Source organism: Phodopus roborovskii, unplaced genomic scaffold (assembly GCF_943737965.1).
Source record: "Phodopus roborovskii unplaced genomic scaffold, PHOROB, whole genome shotgun sequence".
Lineage (NCBI taxonomy): Eukaryota > Metazoa > Chordata > Mammalia > Rodentia > Cricetidae > Phodopus > Phodopus roborovskii.
In genome coordinates, this window is record NW_026126433.1 from 34,302,152 (window position 1) to 34,320,758 (window position 18,607).

General features: G+C 40.5%; 1 protein-coding gene across 1 annotated transcript; it reads right to left on the reverse strand.

The window, feature by feature from the left end:
• Positions 1-866: 866 nt before the first annotated feature.
• On the reverse strand, positions 867-17,828 carry Fmo2 (flavin containing dimethylaniline monoxygenase 2). Its single transcript, XM_051186118.1, has 9 exons — positions 17,692-17,828; positions 17,199-17,336; positions 10,978-11,166; positions 9,877-10,039; positions 8,568-8,710; positions 6,334-6,533; positions 4,373-4,728; positions 2,571-2,643; positions 867-1,548 (listed from the first exon to the last, which is right to left on the reverse strand). The coding sequence occupies exons 1-9, from the start codon at positions 17,695-17,697 to the stop codon at positions 1,197-1,199; spliced, it is 1,620 nt and encodes a 539-aa protein (XP_051042075.1). The 5' UTR covers positions 17,698-17,828; the 3' UTR covers positions 867-1,196.
• Between the last annotated feature and the right edge of the window lie 779 nt (positions 17,829-18,607).

The following is an 18,607-nucleotide window of genomic DNA, read 5'->3' on the forward strand; positions in this document are numbered from 1 at the left end:
CTCTACCATTGCACCCAACTCAAGTATTTTTTTTTAATATAGCTGAAATGTAGACTTAATATTGTATGAAATTAGTCAGATTGTATTTGCAAGAAAGGTGCCATTTTCTACAATAGTGTCAGAAAACTTTATGCTAATGGACAGAACTAATCTTACAGTGAATAAAATAATCTTTTGCTAAGACTTTATCAAGTGTGGAAGTTTCAATAAATAAGCATATTGCATGTGAGGTTATGACATTTTTAGTTCCAGAGCTCATCACACTGAGCTCCAATAGGAGCTTCATTTCAAGACGGGTGGCTAAGGGCATGCTCCGTGACTGTCTGTCCCTCAGTGTCCTCTATAGAATAGGTAGCATAGCTCTACCTATATCATTATTGCTGTGAGAATTAAATGAAGTAATATATGATGTACACATAACACAATGTCTAATCTGTGAGATCCCATATTGACCTATATGTTATAGCTAGGGTATATTATTTTTAATCTTTGTATTTCTGTCAATATACAGGAACTGTGTCTGTTTGCTTAACTTGCAATGTGAAACACTTAAAGTAGTTGCTTTTGGTCTATTATTTTATTTTTGGCCACCAGTATTTCTGAGTACATTAAGACCAGAGTGTGCATAGAGACAGCATGGAGTTCAGTGTATGGGATTTGAATATCTACCACAGTTTAAACTGTTCAGTAATCTAACATATGTGACTTGGTTTTGCTTTTTTTTTTTTTTTTGAGACAGGGTCTCTCTGTAATCTTGGCTGTCCAGGAACTTGTTACATAGACCATGCTTGCTCCAAGCTCATCGAGATCTGCCTGTCTTTGCCTCCCAAGTGCCAGGATTAAAGGCATGAGCCAACATGCCCAGCTATGACTTGTTTCTTATTCTGCATAATTAGCTTTTTCATATAAATCAAAACTTGCTGTGTCTGAAAGCACTATCTACCTGTGTTGGTGTTATTGTATAATACTGTTTGGATACTGATGAATTCGAGGAAAGAGTATGATGATAAAGATATTCCATGACCTTAATTTTAGTTTTATATCTAGCTGTAATTCTTCTAATCTCCCTATTAGTTCTCCTACTTGCTCTCCTGAATTGTAAAAATTATAATATAAATGTAATTTCTTTAGTCTTTTTTTCAAAGAGACACTGATAAATGAGAGGCACTGATGGACAAAAGTGTTATGCTGACAGATTAGAACCATTGAAGTTGGAAAAAGAAGGCTAGAACAACAGCCAAAAGCCCCAGGATTTTGAGCAGGAAGGATGCTGGGTTGTTGGATGAAGGCTGCAGAGTGCGGGTTTTTAAGGGCTTCAGAATTCTCTGCTTCTGGGTGAGGATGGCATTCCTAGCTCCTTCCCACTGCCCAGGTCCAACCAGGCGGTACTGGTAGGAATTGCAGGGCCCAAAGTAGAGTTTCACAGCCAGTTTAGGATCTTTGAAAAAGAGAGAGACGAGGTCTGGTTTCGCACCTATCTCCAAGGCAAGTTCATCCAGGTAGTCAACATAATTGGTCTGCAGTATCTGGCTCTGGCTTTTTCCAAACCTTAATGAAGTAAATAAAAAGGGCAGATTCATAAAAGGTCCCAAGTTATATCTTAATACGAGTTACTCAATAACTGTTTAAAGAATAAAGGAATGAATGCATGAAGGCATAAGTTTTGAATGAATGTCTGGGTGGCTCCTTTAGGAGGTTCACATCTCAGATTAATGAATAGACCACAAAGTAGACAAATTCATGGAGATTCTAGAAATCTAATGATGTTAAAATGGTGACTATTATTTATTACTTATTAAGCTGCTGTAAGTCTCCAAGTCAGATTGTTTGACTCAGTATTGATACAAATACTCTTGAGGTATCAGAGAGGAGGTGTCTTCCAGAGAAGGGATGTACTTTTCTTGTTAAACTGCTAAAGTGCCCAGTAGTCTGGCTGGCATGTGGTAGATACTCAACCTATGTTAGATGAGTTAAAATTTGCAATGCTGTAACTCCTTATCTCTGTAAGGTCTCGAGTCAGAGTTGCGTGAGTATTGATTACTATCAAACTCAAAACCTGATCCCACTTCAACAAAACTGACAAACCAGATATGTTTTGAGAGTGCCTCTGGTTACTGTCACCACCACTGCCCCATCCCATTCCCTGAGTGTGGGTGGCCTGAGCAGGTAGGGAATCTCACATGGGCATCATAGAAAAAAGAAATAAGATTGACCTAAAGAAAGATATTTTGAATTGGCTTCCTTCCTTCCTCACTCCCTCCCTTCTTCTGTCTCTCTTCCTTTCCCTCTTTCCCTCCTTCCCTCCTTCCCTCCCTCCCTCCCTCCCTCTCTTCCTTCTTTTCTTCCTTCCTTTTTGAGGTATGAGTTATTAAACCAGCATGTCTAAGAATCATATGAAAAAGGTATCACCTTACAAATTTCCAGTCTCATTTACATAATGGACTCATTTGGACTGGGTTGTGATCCAGGACTACATCTTTAACAGCTAGCTATCTCTCATGGGCAGTCAGAGCATGGTATCTGTGACACACTACTCTATGTAGACAATATATTATAAGGAAAGTGCTTACAGGTCAATTCTTTTTTCATTCCTTTCAACAATGTCCACCTTCATAGTAGTCTCTGAGGGCAAGCTACACAAGCCTAGAAAACAAAAACAAACTTGCTTTGAAGAGTGAGTTTGATTTGATATTGTTGATTTGTATAATAGTTGTTTTCTAAAATTAAGTGTTGGCCATTTATTTATGTCATACCTCTGTGCTTCTGAACTCCAGAGGTGAGAATTCCCTAGTGGATCATAGCCAGTGGCATTAACTAGGAACTGAAGAGGCCAGAGAAAGAAAGGGCTGAAGCGGGGAAGCATGCTTAAGAAACTATGTCAGGTGGGGTGGGTTCTATCCTTACACTGACAGGACCCTGTAGAAGACTTTGCTGTGTGAGGCAACAAGGTTAGATTTACCCATTGGAAAGATCCATCTAGCTCTTTGGTTGAGGAAAGAAGGCTCTAGGGAGGTGAACTTACAATTAGGGAGACCAGGTAAAAGGGTGTTGAAGGAAATCAGGTGATAATGAGAGGGGCCCCATACTGAGAGTAGTTCAGAGGGGAAACATGGCCAGCCGTTTAGCATCACAGACCTAAGTAGTCTGAACCTGAATTTGCCCTTGAGACTCACTAGACTCTATTCTCAGGCACAGCTCTCTATCCAGCCTCCAGTGCTAGGTCCTGTAAGCCATCCTGGATCCTCTTTCTTGTGTTGGCTTTGGCTCTGACTATTTCTAGCCTGCATGTTCTCACTTCCATTTTGTCTCTCGACTCTGGCCCAGGCTGCATTGTATTTTAGCACAGGTGAGTACTATCGCTTTCTCAGTGATCTTCAAGTCTCTACCCCTGAGTTTTAAATATCTGTTCCCTCCCTCCTTTCCTTCCAAGAAAGTCTTTCTAGAAGTCCTAGCTAGATTGAACTTGCTATGTTGCCCAGGATGCCCTTAAACTCTCATCCATCCTCCTGACTCAAGGGAACTGAAATTACAGGCCTGGCAGTACTTGAAACGTAGAAGTAAGAGATCTTGAGTTCAAGGCTAGCCTTGGCTACATAGCAAGTTTGAGGATAACCTTGATTACATTAGATTCTTTCTCACTCCTCTGCTGCAAAACAAAAACAAGGGGGGGGGGGGAACCAAAAAAAAAAATCTCACAGCTGTCTGTACATTTACATTTTATAATCCAATATCCTTAACACAGGGTAAAAAGCTTTTGTGTCCATCTGCCCTTCTCTAAGATTAACCTGCTATCCTATTCCATCTCACACATTGGTAATGTGGGGCTTACCATTTTCTACAGGCATCCTGTCTCTGTGTCCTTTGTTCAGGCAAACCCTTCTCTGTACCTGATAAACTCAGACTTCAGGAAGCTTTCCTGGACCTAGTGTCATCCCACCAAGTTCTTTCTCTGCCACCAAACCACTTGTCATGTTATTAAAACAACTTGTTTACATTTCTTTCTGACTGACCAGATCCCAGCACAGGCTCGGTGGTAAATGAGGTTTTTGTTGAACAGAATTGAACTCCAGAAGCACGAAAAATAAATAGCCTTTCAAGGAAGGTGAGGTGCTGTACAAATGAGAAAAGACAACCCTTTAAAAACATTTAAAACTTTGTCCCTCGAGATGGCTCAGCAGGTAGAGCCATGCCAGTGTGTAGGCCTGACAATCTGATCTTCGGGTCCCACAAGGTGGCAGCAGAGAACCACCTGCCCGTAGGGTAGCTGTCTGTCCTTTGGTCTCTACCACAGATCTGCCTCCTGTCCAATAAACAGTTTTTAAAATGAGGGAAAGAATGTAGAAAACTCTGCTAGGTTGAGCAACCCACTCACCTTTGAAAACTCTTGTTGCCCATCGCGCCTGAAGCTCCACAGTTGGGAAGATGGATCCTAGAGGCTGGATAAGACCTATGCATGCAAGGGTTGGCTTCTCCAGGTGAGGGGGGAACATGGATTTGTACAGCGAGACCCTATTATCCTCCACTTTCACAAGGGACTCTTCAAGGAAAGGGAAAGAGAAAGTGTAGCCAGTGGCAAAGACAATGACATCAATGTCTTCCTCCACGGTGCCATCATCAAAAACCGCAGCAGTCTCTGTGAGCTCCTTCACTCTCGTTTTCACTCTGATGGCTCCATACAGCACCCGACTGGGGAGATCGTCGTTTAGCACAGGTTCTTTCATAAGGTATCTGAGGCACAAAAAAGGGAAGAATACACTCAGCGAGGTCTTTGATTGAGGAATCTTCAACCCACTTGACGGTTTTAGGGGTTTCTCTGAAAAAATACAGGAGTTTCCCAAATACCCATAAATTCTAACTCAACTATTTTGCCCACCCCAAGCTTTGTCATTCTAACATCGACAGTCTCTTCCTTTGATAAACAAAGACAGGCAAATAGATAACAAAAGTATCTCCAGGGGCTCAGATATGATGCCAGCCCTATTGTTAACCGTTGAGTTTGCTGGTCATTGTTGCCCTCTGGTACCTCTGTCACTTTTTTTTTAAATTTAATTTATTATTTTACATGTCCATCCCAGTTCCCTCTCCCTCCCTCCCTCCCTCCCTCTCTCCCTCCCTCCCTTCCTCCCTCCCTTCTTCTCTCCCTTTTACCCTTTCTGCCCTCTCACATGCACTCTAACCACCCTCCCCTCCCATCCCCCCACCCCAATTCCATATGTAGGGGAATGCCATCCAGTTGGGGTCATGTAAATATATAAACACTGAGTCGAAGTAGAACCCAGATGCAGATGGAGAGGACAAGACCAGGCAGCAGAAACACATAGAGACAGCTTACCTGAACAAGGAGGAGCTAACGGCCACTAGACTGATAGCTGGGAAGCCAGCATGGGACTGACTCGGGCCCCCCTGAATATGGGTCTCAGCCAGAAGGACTGAGCAGTCTAAGAGACCTCAGACAGTGGAGCCAGGATGTATCCCTGGTGCACAAAAGGACTTTGCAAACACATCCCTTTGTCATTTCTTATTACTTGGTAGTTTCATTTAATCTCTACCCAGTGATAAAGGAAAACATACTACATTAGCACTGAGAGTTACTGTGGATCAATGATGAGAATCAATGTGTAAAATGAAATTTGCTGATATCTACTGACCCCCATATCCATAGAAACTCTGTTTGTGGTGGCATGGATGGTGGAGAAAAGTCTGCTTGTATCTCTGGAGCTGTTGGTTTGTAAACAGTTTTCTTCTCTTTTAAAAATAAAGCAATATATGCCATATGTGCTGGAATCTTAATTCAGCATAATGCAGCATCTATTATAAGACTCTAAACATCTCCCCCCCTCCTCTGGGGAGGGAGACTGTTACCAAGTGAAGAAAGGTAAACATCTACAATGTTTACTTGTGCTTACAGTATCCAAGATGTGTGACTTTGATACCAGCAAATATTTGCCTTTTGGCCAGGAGAAAGGATGTGTTCTCATGGGAACAGCCTTCAGCAGATAGGAACAGCAACAGTTGACTTAGCAGATGAATAGCTGGCTTTTCCTATCACAGTGCTCTGAGCAGAACCCAGTTTTCTTGAGCAGCCTTCTCCAAACTGTTAGACAATTAGTCCTAGCCTGCTGTCTGGAGCAGCTTCCAAGCTTCCAACCCATCCTTTTCAGTATTATTATAAAGACACAGAGTACAAATTTGGAATTAAGACCCCAGGACCAATACGACTACACATACTGTTGGGTCATTGCTTGAGCTACCATGCTAGCAAATTGGATCTTTGCAAAGAGAGGCAACATCAGACAACCTAATAAGCATACCACAAAAGAAAAATAACACTACTTGTTTTGAGGCACCAGGCCATAATTTTCATGGTTGAACCAACGATTCATTTGCTGTTCCATCATCCACTTGACAACTGTTCGTGGTAGGACATTTCGGAGCATGGAGCTGAATCTAGTGTGGAACACCATGTCCCAAGGGTAGCCATCTTCAGAGATTCGGCTCATGACCCAGGCACCATGCCTGGTGCTGATAAACACCTGGTGAACAGAAAGGAATGTAGCTGAAGTATGGGCTTTGGCCTTTTGGGAGGAATCTCTTGTACAGGTGATATGAAAGATTTTGTGTAACACTTGACTGAGTTCTATATAGTTTATTAACTTGTGTGCAGTGTATGTGTGTTCATGTGTGAAGGTGTGTGTATGTGTGCATGTGTGTGTGTGTGTGTGTGCATGCTTGCATGCATGTGCATCTATGTGTATGTATAAGGATGCCAGAGGTCAACCTTGAGTATTATCCATCTTGGTTAGAGACAGGGTATCTCATTGGCCTAGAGCACACCAATTAGGCTGGCTGTCCTGTTCATAGGATCTCTAGAACTGGAAGGTATGCACCATGAAACTTATCTTCCTTCCTTTCTTCCTTTCTTCCTCTCTTCCTCTCTTCCTCCCTCCCTTTCTCCCTTCCTTCCTTTATTCCTTTCTTCCCTCCCTCCTCCCCCTTCCACCATTCCTCCCTCCTCTCTCTCCCTCCCTCCCTCCCTCTGTCTCTTCTTTCTTTTTCATCATTTAATAATCTCATACATTTATATAATAATGAATTTTAGTCATTTCCTTTCCCACATTTCCCTCTCTGGTTCTGGGGTTCAAGCCCAGGTTCTCTGCTTGTGAAGAAATCACTTTATCTGCTAAGGTATCTCTCCATCCCTCAGGTTCCATTTGAAGAGTATTTGACCCCAAAATGAGGTCCTCCTAGCCTCTTCACTTCTCTTTGTCAACTAGGTCCTGATGAGGGCTATTCAGTAACGTGCACTGATAGAGGAATGCACCAACACCCTGATAATGTCCTGGAGATGTGAGGAAACCTTTGGATGAATTTCCAGGATTAGTTGACCAGTCTCTCCTGTGTCCAGATGTGCCCTGCTGCTCTCTAAGAAACAACATCTCTGTCCTTTCACTGTACCTCCCTGAGGAGACCTGGTGAATAACCATAGGCCTTGCAAACGTGTGCCTACTGTGTAATGGCTTCAGGCATGCATGTAGGGATCCACTATCTCTGGAATAAAGAGCAATCACCTCTTTCCAGACCTAAAAGAAAATTATGTGTTTTGAAAGCTAAAACCTCTTTCTGCTGGTATGCTGGGGCTCTATTCCTCTCCAACTACACATCTTTATAAAATTATTTTTATGTTTTGAGGTTATAGCTATATCATTCTCCCTTCCCTTTCCCCTCTTTTGTTCCTCCCATTCTTCCTATGCGTACTGTGATTCCATTCCCTTTCAATTAGATGGCCTTTTTTTCATTTATTGCTGTTGTTGTATGTGCTCTTTGCCCTGAACATTAAAATTTCTCTTGTTTTCAAAATATACATTTAAAAATCTCATCAAAAACGCATTCCCCCTGTTTACTGCTGTTTTCCCATGGTTCAAATGCATCATTTCAGCTTCCCAATTTTTTTTTGTCTCATTTTATTAGTTCTGTTAAGATTGTCTTCAATAAATAAGCAAGACTCATTTGCAAGGCATCCAGTTTACTCAAGATGTCTAGATCCTGGACTCTAGGTCTAGACTCTTTAGGTTTGAGACAGCCCCACTCACTACCTATGAGCCTTGGTGTGTTATTTGGATTGCTCTATGCTCCAGTTTCCTTTTAAAGATATTTTTTAGAATGGGGCAGTATAGCATCTGTATTAGGACATTATTGTACAGGTTAAATGATGTTATAGATGTACTGTGAAGTATAAGCACAAACTCTCATTGTTTGGTAGATTCACCTTAAAGGAGGCATTACCAAGGCCACTTGCATAAAAACTAGGCCTTCTGAATCAGAAATATCTAGTTGAAACATCCCATTAAAAAAAAAAAAAAGACAGCTTAGAGAAGTGGAGCAACTGTCTCTAGGATACATATCTAGTTAGCAGCAGTGGGAGCTAGACTGGTTTCGTGGCTTCCAGAGTTCCTTTGCTTTCACAACACAGTCACCCAGCAAGCAATGGACCTTTGCTGTACAGCTGGGATCTCCAGTTGTGTCTCCCACCCCTTCCATACAAAACAAGATAAGTAAAAGCATCACACCTGTGAGGCCTTCTTACTGAGTTCAGAGGCAATGTCTGAGGCCGAGTTGCCTATTCCAACAACCAGGATGCGTTTCCCCTCAAACCCATCTGGGTGCTTGTACTGGCGACTATGGAAATACTGCCCTTTGAACCTCTCGATACCTTCAGGAGGAAGAAGGGGGAACTGTGAACTTCCAAGGAAGCAACTATGACAAGTTAATTTCAATAAAACAGCATGGTCCATTTTCCCTTTTCGATTTCTCACATCTTCTTTGATAGGAGTTACAATAGTCAATTACCAAACTCTAAGTAAAAATTCCATAAGAAATATTAGGTTCATGTGCGAGGCTGGAGTATGTGTGTTCACTAGTAGTCAATAAATGGCTTTGCTGTTAGAGAATTGCCTGGTGCTGGTTGGCCTGGTGCTGGCTTCTCACTAGCTATTTTGTTTTGGACAGTCTATGACACTCTAATTTCACATCATACATACATTTAAGAACTATTTTGAAATAGTGTTAATGTAATTGTACAATAATTAAAATAGTATTTATCCTTTTGCAAAAGCAAATAACCAAAAGACTAAGCCCGGGCTTACAGAAATTGCTCATTAAGTGACTCAATAATCATTTGATTGCTAACCATTTATGTTCCTCTTTGTCTCCTTCCAATGAACCCCTTTTCTACTTCCCAGTAGTAGATGGCCTTATTAATGTGTTCTTTGCTTTTAGCGTGGGTAACTCTCATATGAAGCCTGCTTCTAACCCACTGTGATTGATACTTTCCCCAAGGATTCTGGGAAGGAAGTCTTCTTTGTGACTCCTTGTCTAGGGGATGGTTCATAATTAGGAAGTAACCTCAGAGAGAAAGCTGGAGCAACAGGACAGCTGACTTCAGGGACCTACTCCTGTATTCCTCCTTCATCTCTGTCCTGCCTGAATGTGTATTTCTAGGAATTCTCTCTAGCAAACCATGGCTGGTAGAAAAGGCTCCAAAGATACATGGGTTTGGCAGGACATGGCAATCTGGGTAGGCATATGGCTAAAAGGTCCTTTTCCAGAGAATGAATTTTTGTGAGAATTCTTTGAGTTTCTGGGAAAATGTAATGATGTTGGAGGAAGTTAGCCCAGCTATGTACAGAGACCCAGAGAAAGCAACAGAAACAAAGATGGTGTTGGCATTTTCCAACTTTCCCATTGTATCATTCCCACTTCACCATCCAATCTTACTATCATTCCCATTCCTAGCAGCAGATCCTGCCTGTCCATCTAAACTCCGTGCAAGATTCTTGGAAGCCCACTTCTATAGGCTGAGAAGCCCTGTAGCCTCACCTGGAAACGACTTCAGTGGCAGGTGAGGTTGGATGTGATGGCCGCTGCAAACCATAACTGCGTCAAAGACAGCACGTTGCTCCTTGCCATTGCTCTGAGTAGAAACTTCCCATTGCCCAGAAGATGCAAAATCTGGACGTTTTCTCACACTAATGACGGTTGTCTTTAACAAACATAGAGAAGGACTTATTAATTACTCTGGCAGGGCCCTGGAAGTAAGGATGGGGTGAGTGTAATATGTAACCCATTTAATTTTCTTGAGTCCACTGCCGGCCTCTGAAGGCAAACTTTGCCAAGTGGGTGCTTCTTATTCTTTGGCAGGCAAACAGAGGATATCCTTAGAAGATATCATTCACAGGATGGCTCTACCAGGAATTGGAGAGGGAACCATAGGAGAGGTAAAACTAGACATCTTAACAGGATTTACAAATACAGATTTCCATGAAGATCAGCTGTTATGTTAATATAACACAAGCCTGACGCTTACAAAGATGAAGTTGCTAAGAAAGTGAAATGTATTGAAAATGAGCTCCATTAAAGTTATTTATCCAGAAATGTAATTTCAAATTTAACAATGCTCCATGCTTAATGGTAGCTTGTTTCTTGGCTGTTCCTCTTTGTAGAAAGTACAGAAAATGGTAATTTCAAATATAACTCAAAATGATCTGCTCATCTCTCTTTTGCAGCAGATTACACACACACGTGCACCCGAGATAAATGGAAAGTAGAAAGTGTGTTTAACACATTTCTATGAAGGATTTTTAAAAAAGAACAGTTTGAGGCTATTTCATATATCCTTTCAAGAGGTATGAGGCTAGGAGAAGTCAATGGTAGCAATGGTTTAAATATAGTTTAACATTATTTTTATCATCATTTAAACTTTCAATTTTAATGGGTGGTTCCTCAAGCCCTCCCCCCCCATTCATGTGTACCATCAAAAAGATCAAGATCAATGGGATGTAATGCCATTCTTTTACCTTTTAACAGACCAAACAAAAGTGTGATAGTTTATTTTAATTTCTTTCATTGTTTGAGTCAGTTTTCTATTTCAGTGTGAATTGAGCTAAGGCAGAGAAATCCACTTCCCATCACACATGGTACCTGAAACTGAATATATTTTAGGAGATCAAACTTCTTGGCAAAAATCCTGAAATATTCCAGGAGTTTAGAGTTGTGCAGGAAATTGGGGAAATCTTCAGGCATTGGGAAGTCACTGAAGCAGGACATTTCTTTGCTGGTGTTGGTGATGACAGAGTGATAGATGCTTGCTCGGCCATCTTCCACGTTGTCCTATAAGAGCAAGTGAAATAATCACTGGCAATGGCTTTAATAGTAGTCTTACTGGTGTTAAAAGTCTTCTTCCAGACTCTAACCCCTGGGTGAGTGATGTGACTCTCTTTCCCTGCTGTATCAGGACCAAAATGTCTGGGTGCATAGGGATAGCATATGTGCCCCATCAGTCAGTGTGGTGAACCTGCTTGTTGCCAACTAGTGCTGCTCAATGGGTGTGCTGTTGACCCTGGTGAGGTTTTCAGTAGAGACAAGTTTGTCTTGTCTTGTCTTGTCTGTCTGTCTGTCTGTCTATCTAAGGCATATTGTAGAATATTAGAATATTTAATTTAGTATTCTATCTTCCTACTTACTTAAGGCCAAACTTTGTGAACCAGTTGCCTTCTTAAATTCCCCTAGGGAGGCTTTATTTACCATCTGCCCTTTAAGGACTAACAATTCCCGGGACACTGGATACAGAATTTAAAATAAAATGAGTGGTTTTTGGAGTAGGGAGCTTTACATCTTGATTTGATTGCATAGTTCTCTATTTTGTGCTTAATTCAAGTCAGTCTTCCTTAAGTGATAAAGGGGATAGCACTGTCACCAAATATCATAGTTTTTGTCAACTTGATACACATTCAGACATACCTGGAGAGATAGAATCTCAACTGAGGATGGACTCTTGGGTATATCTGTAGGGCCTTTTCTTGACTGCTGATTGATGTATGGGGGGGTGGGTGGGTTAGGGTGGGATAGTCCACTGTGGATGGTGTCAGATCTGGATAGGAGGGCCTGATCTGTATAAGGGAGCAAGCTAAGCAGTCAACAGCATCTCTCTATGGTCTCTGCTTTGTTTCCTGACCCCAGTATCCTGCCTTGAGTTCCTGCCTGGCTCCCCTTGATGATGGAGACTATAATCTATAGGCTTAAATGAACCTCCCCCAAGTTGGTTTCAATCAGTGTTTTATCATAGAAATAGAAAGCAAACTAAGACACCAACCAGATCTCAAACCTGATTTTTAACGTTCACAATTGTGCCTTGCTAAAAATCCCTTAATGCACGTTATGATTCAGTTAATATTGTCTTCTAAAGTCATGCTTTACGAAATGTCCTTCATGTAAATTTATGTAAATAAATAGCCAAGACTGGTGATCAGAGACTGAATAACCCTATGATCAGAGAGGTGTTTATTAGAAAATTTAAATAATGGTGACTAAGAGCTCTTCAGTGGATGCTTCTGTGCATACAAAGACTAAGCTATAATCCAGAGAAAGAGTAATTGCCATTTGACTATTCATTAGAGTGGCTGTAAAGATAGTAAAGATTTTAGAAATTCATCAACTGAAAGTAGTTACTTAATTTTACTTGTATGGCACCATAGTGTCTTCTGTAGAGAAGTTTAAAAAGAAAAATAATCACTTGTAATCTGACCAGCTTTTTAAATCAAGTACATATGTATCTTTCTTACATTTTTTTTTTAAAATAGAAAATTAGTCCTTTGCCTGCCATGTTTTTCAGTTCCTTAGTTCTTGATACCATCAAAAATAGTCATGTGAGATGGGCATGAGCTACATAATGAACATTAAGCCAGCCACAGGTAGATAGCATGACTCCATCTCAAAAATACATACATAAAGAAACAAAACAGAACAAAACAAAAAAATATGAAAGAGGTAACCAGGGCTAGAAGAAGATGAACTTAGTCTTCATAGTTAGGTGTGGGTGTCAACACATCTCTTTCTCTTTAAAGAGAGAAGTCTGGACCAATCTGTTCCTCTCATCTGTGAGACTCCTTATATCTAAGGAGTGCTCCGTAGTATGAAGAATGCCCTTGAACCTCAGCATTGATTCTATCAAAGCCCCCTGTGGTGCTGAAGGCTAATTTGGATATCAGCTACTCCAGTGGTATAAAAGAACTGGTGTAGTAGCTCGCTGTTACACATGGGTATTCTGCAAGAGGTTGTACATGGTCTTGGAGAGTTAAAAAGAGCAAGCTCATGTGATTTACTGTTCACAGTCTAAGCAGAAAATACTCTTTGTAGTGGGCTTCGCTGTGTCTTAATATCAGGCTTGTCAACAACATATTACTCACTCTTAGAGCAGGTTGTTTAAAAGAAATACTTAGAATTGTTGCTAAATATAGATTTGCTTATCAACATTTTTCTCCCTTACAATACCTTCTTCTTCCCTCTTTTATCATTCATCCATCATTCACAATTTGTTTATTCTCTCATGGCTATGCTCAGACTTACCCATTAGTAGTGTGCTAATTTTTCCTGGACTATAATCTAAACTTGGATAATAAATGTTCCAGTTGCAGGTGGCCTGGGCAAAGGCAAATAGCCTTTGGACAATGCTGAGTCTCCAGACAGAGTTCATGATTCTGTTATTGTGACTATATATATGTATAGAACACAAAAATGCATTTCAGTAAACTGAAGTGTTTTCTGACTTTCGCACAGGGATATGATGACTTGAATATTGGATTTTATTTTCAAACACTAGCTTCAAACTGTGCAACACTACAGTTATATTGATGCATAAACATTTTTTTTCCTGGTTGTTTGGGCACAATTGAATATAATGTCCTTGGCAAGGCAGAATACTGGGTTTTCTATCCAACTAGAATCTTAAAATAGGAAATACTCCATTAAGAAATGTGTTTTCCCCCTCTCAACACTACCTAATTTTGAGTAGTGCTGAGTAAACAGCAAGGGTTCTATGAATGTCCCAGTGGGGCTAGTCCCTCCTGCCTCTATTCATGCTTCTGAAAACATGCACAAGTTACACAATTCAGTTTCTTCACATTCCTCTGTCAAATGGACTTCATTCATAGCCCAAACATAAAGCAGTTATTCTGAGGTTTACAGAGATTAGGCAAGGTACTTAGCACAATGCTTAGCTCCAAATACATGATAAGTCAATGTTTGTCTCTCTCACTATTGCTACAGACCACCAGGGTGAACCTCATCAAGGCAGAAAAATACTACACCTATCTGAACCAAGACTGTTCCATGGTAGCCAAAACATTAGGACTTTTCAAGAATCAAAACTTTGCCTAGAAGCATGATTGGACTCTCTGTCAGGTACATTTTTAAAAGAGGGCCTAAGGATGGAAAAGATTCATTCTAATTTCTGATTCTTAACACAAATTTTTAGGGCTAGACTGAAATATTCTTTGGAAGTTTCACTTTATAGATTATCACCAATAGTGATGGTATCACAAATCTTTTTTCTAAGGAGGAAGTGATGATCTTTATTGTAGATTTGATTGGTAGAAACAGTTTCTTGACAAAAGCAGTGTATGGTTGGGGGTAGTAGAACATTTATCTAGTGTGTCTAAGGCCTTATTTTTCCCTTTGGGACAGGGTATCTGTGTAGCCCTGGCTGTCCTGGAACTCACTTTGTACACAAGGCTGTCCTCTAACTCGCAGATATCTGCATGCCTCTGCCTCACGAGTGCTGGGAGTAAAGACATGTGCCACAATGCCTGGCTGCCAAATTCTTTATAGGTGCTTCCTCATTTATTTAGTTGGGTGATGTAGAAGTCTGTGTTTAGATAGGTAAAATTGGCATGCTTTTCATAGTTGCAAATGGACAATGATGAATGCTGACTTAATAATGCTTATTTGGCCTGGACTAAGTGGGGAGTTGGGGTCAGGAAGTAAACAATACAAGAAAAATTTTGTCTTTGTGGATCTTATTACTGTATTGAATTCAAATGCACCTGGGCTTTGGAGCTGTAAGAGTGAAGACAGAGGGAGGGAAGGCTAGACAGAAACAGATAGCGCATCTTCAAAAGTGGTAAACCCCACCCCTTGTTGGCCAGGATGACTGTGACTTAAAGTGATATTTATGCAAAAATATAAATAGTCTGATCATGCCAAAGTTTAGTTTCCTATTCAGCCACTAGTGAGGAAAATCGGGAGATCTAACCCTTAAATGTATGAAGAAAAATAACGCATGCCAAGTGCTTCTTTGCTGGAAGAAGTGCTAAAAAAAAGTATTTAATTATTACCTGCCTGTATCCCAAAGATGACACCAGGGGGTGCTGGAGAACCTCCTGGAAGAATTCAGTATCACCGAAGCCAGGCAAGGCACACAGATTTAAAGTTTTTGGTTTTGTTTTTAAATTAGCACTAGATGTGTCAAGTGATCTCAGAGGATTCAGTGTCAATGTGGGAATCAATTTGCACTAGTTTAGGATGATATAGTTTTGAGGAGAGGCTTCCCTGGGGATGAACACGGGAGCCCCCAGAATTCTTTACCTAAGATGCTCATGGGGTCCCAGTACCCAAGATGCCATGGGGCCTCAGTGGCAGCCTGTGAAATTTGTTTAGTGTTTCTCTCAGCAGGAAGGAAGTCTTTGAGAAGAGAAACTTATTTATCATTCTCCATTGGATATAGTCTTGAGAGAGGCTTGTCATGTGTCATTATTATGGGCGCTAGGAAATTATGTTTTTAATGTTATCCAACAAGCATTAATTAGTTCATATTTTAATCTATTTTGTCCAAAATACATAAGAAACTATATCTGATTTTAAAATGTGATATACTGGGGTTGTGGAAATGCTATAGGAACCACCTTCTGGGAATTCATTAAATCATATTGTTGACAGGCCACTGAAAGGAGCTTTTACCTTTTTGGATTACAAATTAGTGACAAATAAGGAGCACTTTGTACCGAGATATTAAGTCTTACACATTAAATCTGTTATGGGGCCATCGAAATGGCTCTCTGGGTCAAAGTCCTACTGTACAAATCCAATGATGTGAATTCAATTCCTGCAACCCATGGGAGGGGGCAAGGAGAGAACCAGTTCTACAAAGTTGTCCTCTGGCCTCCACACACACGTGACACTGAGGCATCCAAGCTCACATATCATGCACGAACACATGCACACGTGCACACACACACACACACACACACACACACACACTAAATAAAAGTTAAATTAGTTACAATTTAAACCTACTTAGATACAAATGAATAGCCTGTGTTTGAACCCACAGTGAAGAAATTATCAATTAAGACAGGAATATATTATGTTACTTTCTCAGGAAAAGTTGTAATATTAGCAACCGGTGATTATTAAGATACAGGCATAATTGCTCTCTGTAAAGCCACTCATATCATATAAAGATAACTTCTCCATCATTAACTCTGTGATTGCACAGTTGGATGAGTGAGTATGAATATATTTTCATTAAGCACCTCTCCACCCTTTGCCAAGCTTTCTCATTATTGTAGGATTCATGTGAGACTTGAATGCCTTTCTTCAGGAGATTCTGATTCTATATGTCTGGTAATGAGTATATTTTCTGATTGAGGCAGAGTTTTGTCATGTAGCCCAAGCTAATCTCAAATTTCCAATCCTCCTGCTTCACCCTCTTGAGCGGTGGAACACTAGACCTGTGCTACCCCTCTCAGGAATGAATGCAAATACTTACATTCACAAGCCATAAGCCTATTTAGTTGTCTGTGAATCTGTCAATAAAAATTTGAATGACAGCTAGTAATATGAAAAATTAGGTTGGATAAATAGAATGACTTTAATTAATAGAAAATGTCTAACAAAGAGGTCCACAGCAGTTATACTAGAATATGACCAGAAAAGCTCAGTAAACAAATGTGATTTATTTCCAGAGAAAAACAAAGTCAGAAGTGATAAGGACCCGTTCTCTGAAGAAACATTTGGCTCAATGATTAGGACAGAAGTAATGTCTTAAAAATAACTCTATTTCTATTTTATAAAATACTTTCTAATATTAGTGTGCCATCTACTTAGTTTATCCAAAAAATGACAAATATATGGGCTGTTTTGAAATTAGCTAGATTTTAAAGGATTCCTTAAGGCTCTGAGTTAATCACATGGGTTGGCACAGCATTGACCTGGGAGAGAGGCCAACTTGAGTTCAGTTCCTGGTTAGCTACATAAATAAATAAAAACAAAATTGGATCAAAGCTGCTTAAGAAATCTTGCAAAGGCACATTAGCCAGCTTGAAATTGTAGTGTTCCCTGGTCTGAGATAGAAAAGTCACACTTACTTTGAATCTCCACAGTCCTCCGATGTCTTCAGTCCTTTCAAAGCAAGTGGGCTCCAGACCCTCATCCACACAGCACTTCAGAGAGATCAGGCCACTGACACCTGCTCCAATCACCGCAACCTTTTTTGCCATTGTCTTCTGTCAATGAGTCAATCAGACATTACTGCTTAACCAAGACAAAGGTAAGCAAATCCTCCTCCGGTGTGGTCAGGTCACACTAGTGGTGGTAACTTAATAAGCAGCACTGATTAAATAAAATGCCTCACTAATCAAATCTTCATCTCTCCCTCCCCTTAGGAGAAACTTGTCTGGTCATATGACCTTCATTGTAAACTTGCTTACCATGTCTTGGCTTAATATTAAAAAGTAATCCGCTTAAGCAAGCCAAGTTACTCAACAAAAACAGTCCTGGGGTTGTGAACCAAAGCCAGTTGTATTCTCTGGAGTTCTGAGCACTTCCTTCTTAGCCTCTCTGCCCGGGTGCCATCCTTACCTTCATTTGTGCTTTTCAGCACTGTCCCTTTGGCAGAAGAGTTTCCTCTGTGGGTGGTGTGCAGAGAGATGTGAGCTTTTAAGAGATGGAAGAGGCTGGGAGAAGTGGGAGGAGCTTTCTTCTTCCTGAGCACTGTGCCAGTTGACTCTCCAAGGACATTATTAGTACTGAGATTAAGCAAGAGGACCACTTGCAAAGGTCAAGATGGTCTAAAGTTTAATGGTTAAAGCATACAGACAGTCTAAAGTTTATTTTTGTAGTCAGCGTAGGAAATGTGCATTGACAAATTGAAAAGAGTAAATAAGGAAAAAGAAGTTAAAACTGTCCCTACTGTTACTATCCAGACATACCTACAACCACCATCAACATTTTTGAAAGTTATCCCACCTATACATTGTATGCATGTGTGTTCCCATGCTAGAGGAGGGACCAGAATGATAATTTTTAAAGATGAAATGAGCTGTGGATGGGAAGAGAGCCATTGGGGAACAATAAAGCACAGAGGGAGCTGTGTAGTGTCAAGGTGAAGGGCAGTTTTATAATGTTAAGAGTTCAGGGAACATCATTTTCTCTAAAATGTCCCAACCTAAATTTAATCAGGATAACAGATGACAGGCTCCTCTTCATTAAGTTGAGTGACTGTATGACCCACAAAGGGGGCGATCAGCGACTAGATAGAAAGGAACTGACACATTTCTCAGCTACAAAGAAAAGGGCAGTCAGATCACAGATTTTGCTAATGGCCTATAACTAATAATGAAGAGGATGGTCCCTCGGTTGTGTATTTGCCATCCTCCTTTCATTGAGTATATTTTAGAAGTCTTTGGCTAATAATTGTACCTGACCATACTTTAAGAGAAACACCTAGATATGCTAGCAAAAATTTAACTGCCTTGGGATTAGACAGAGGCTGACA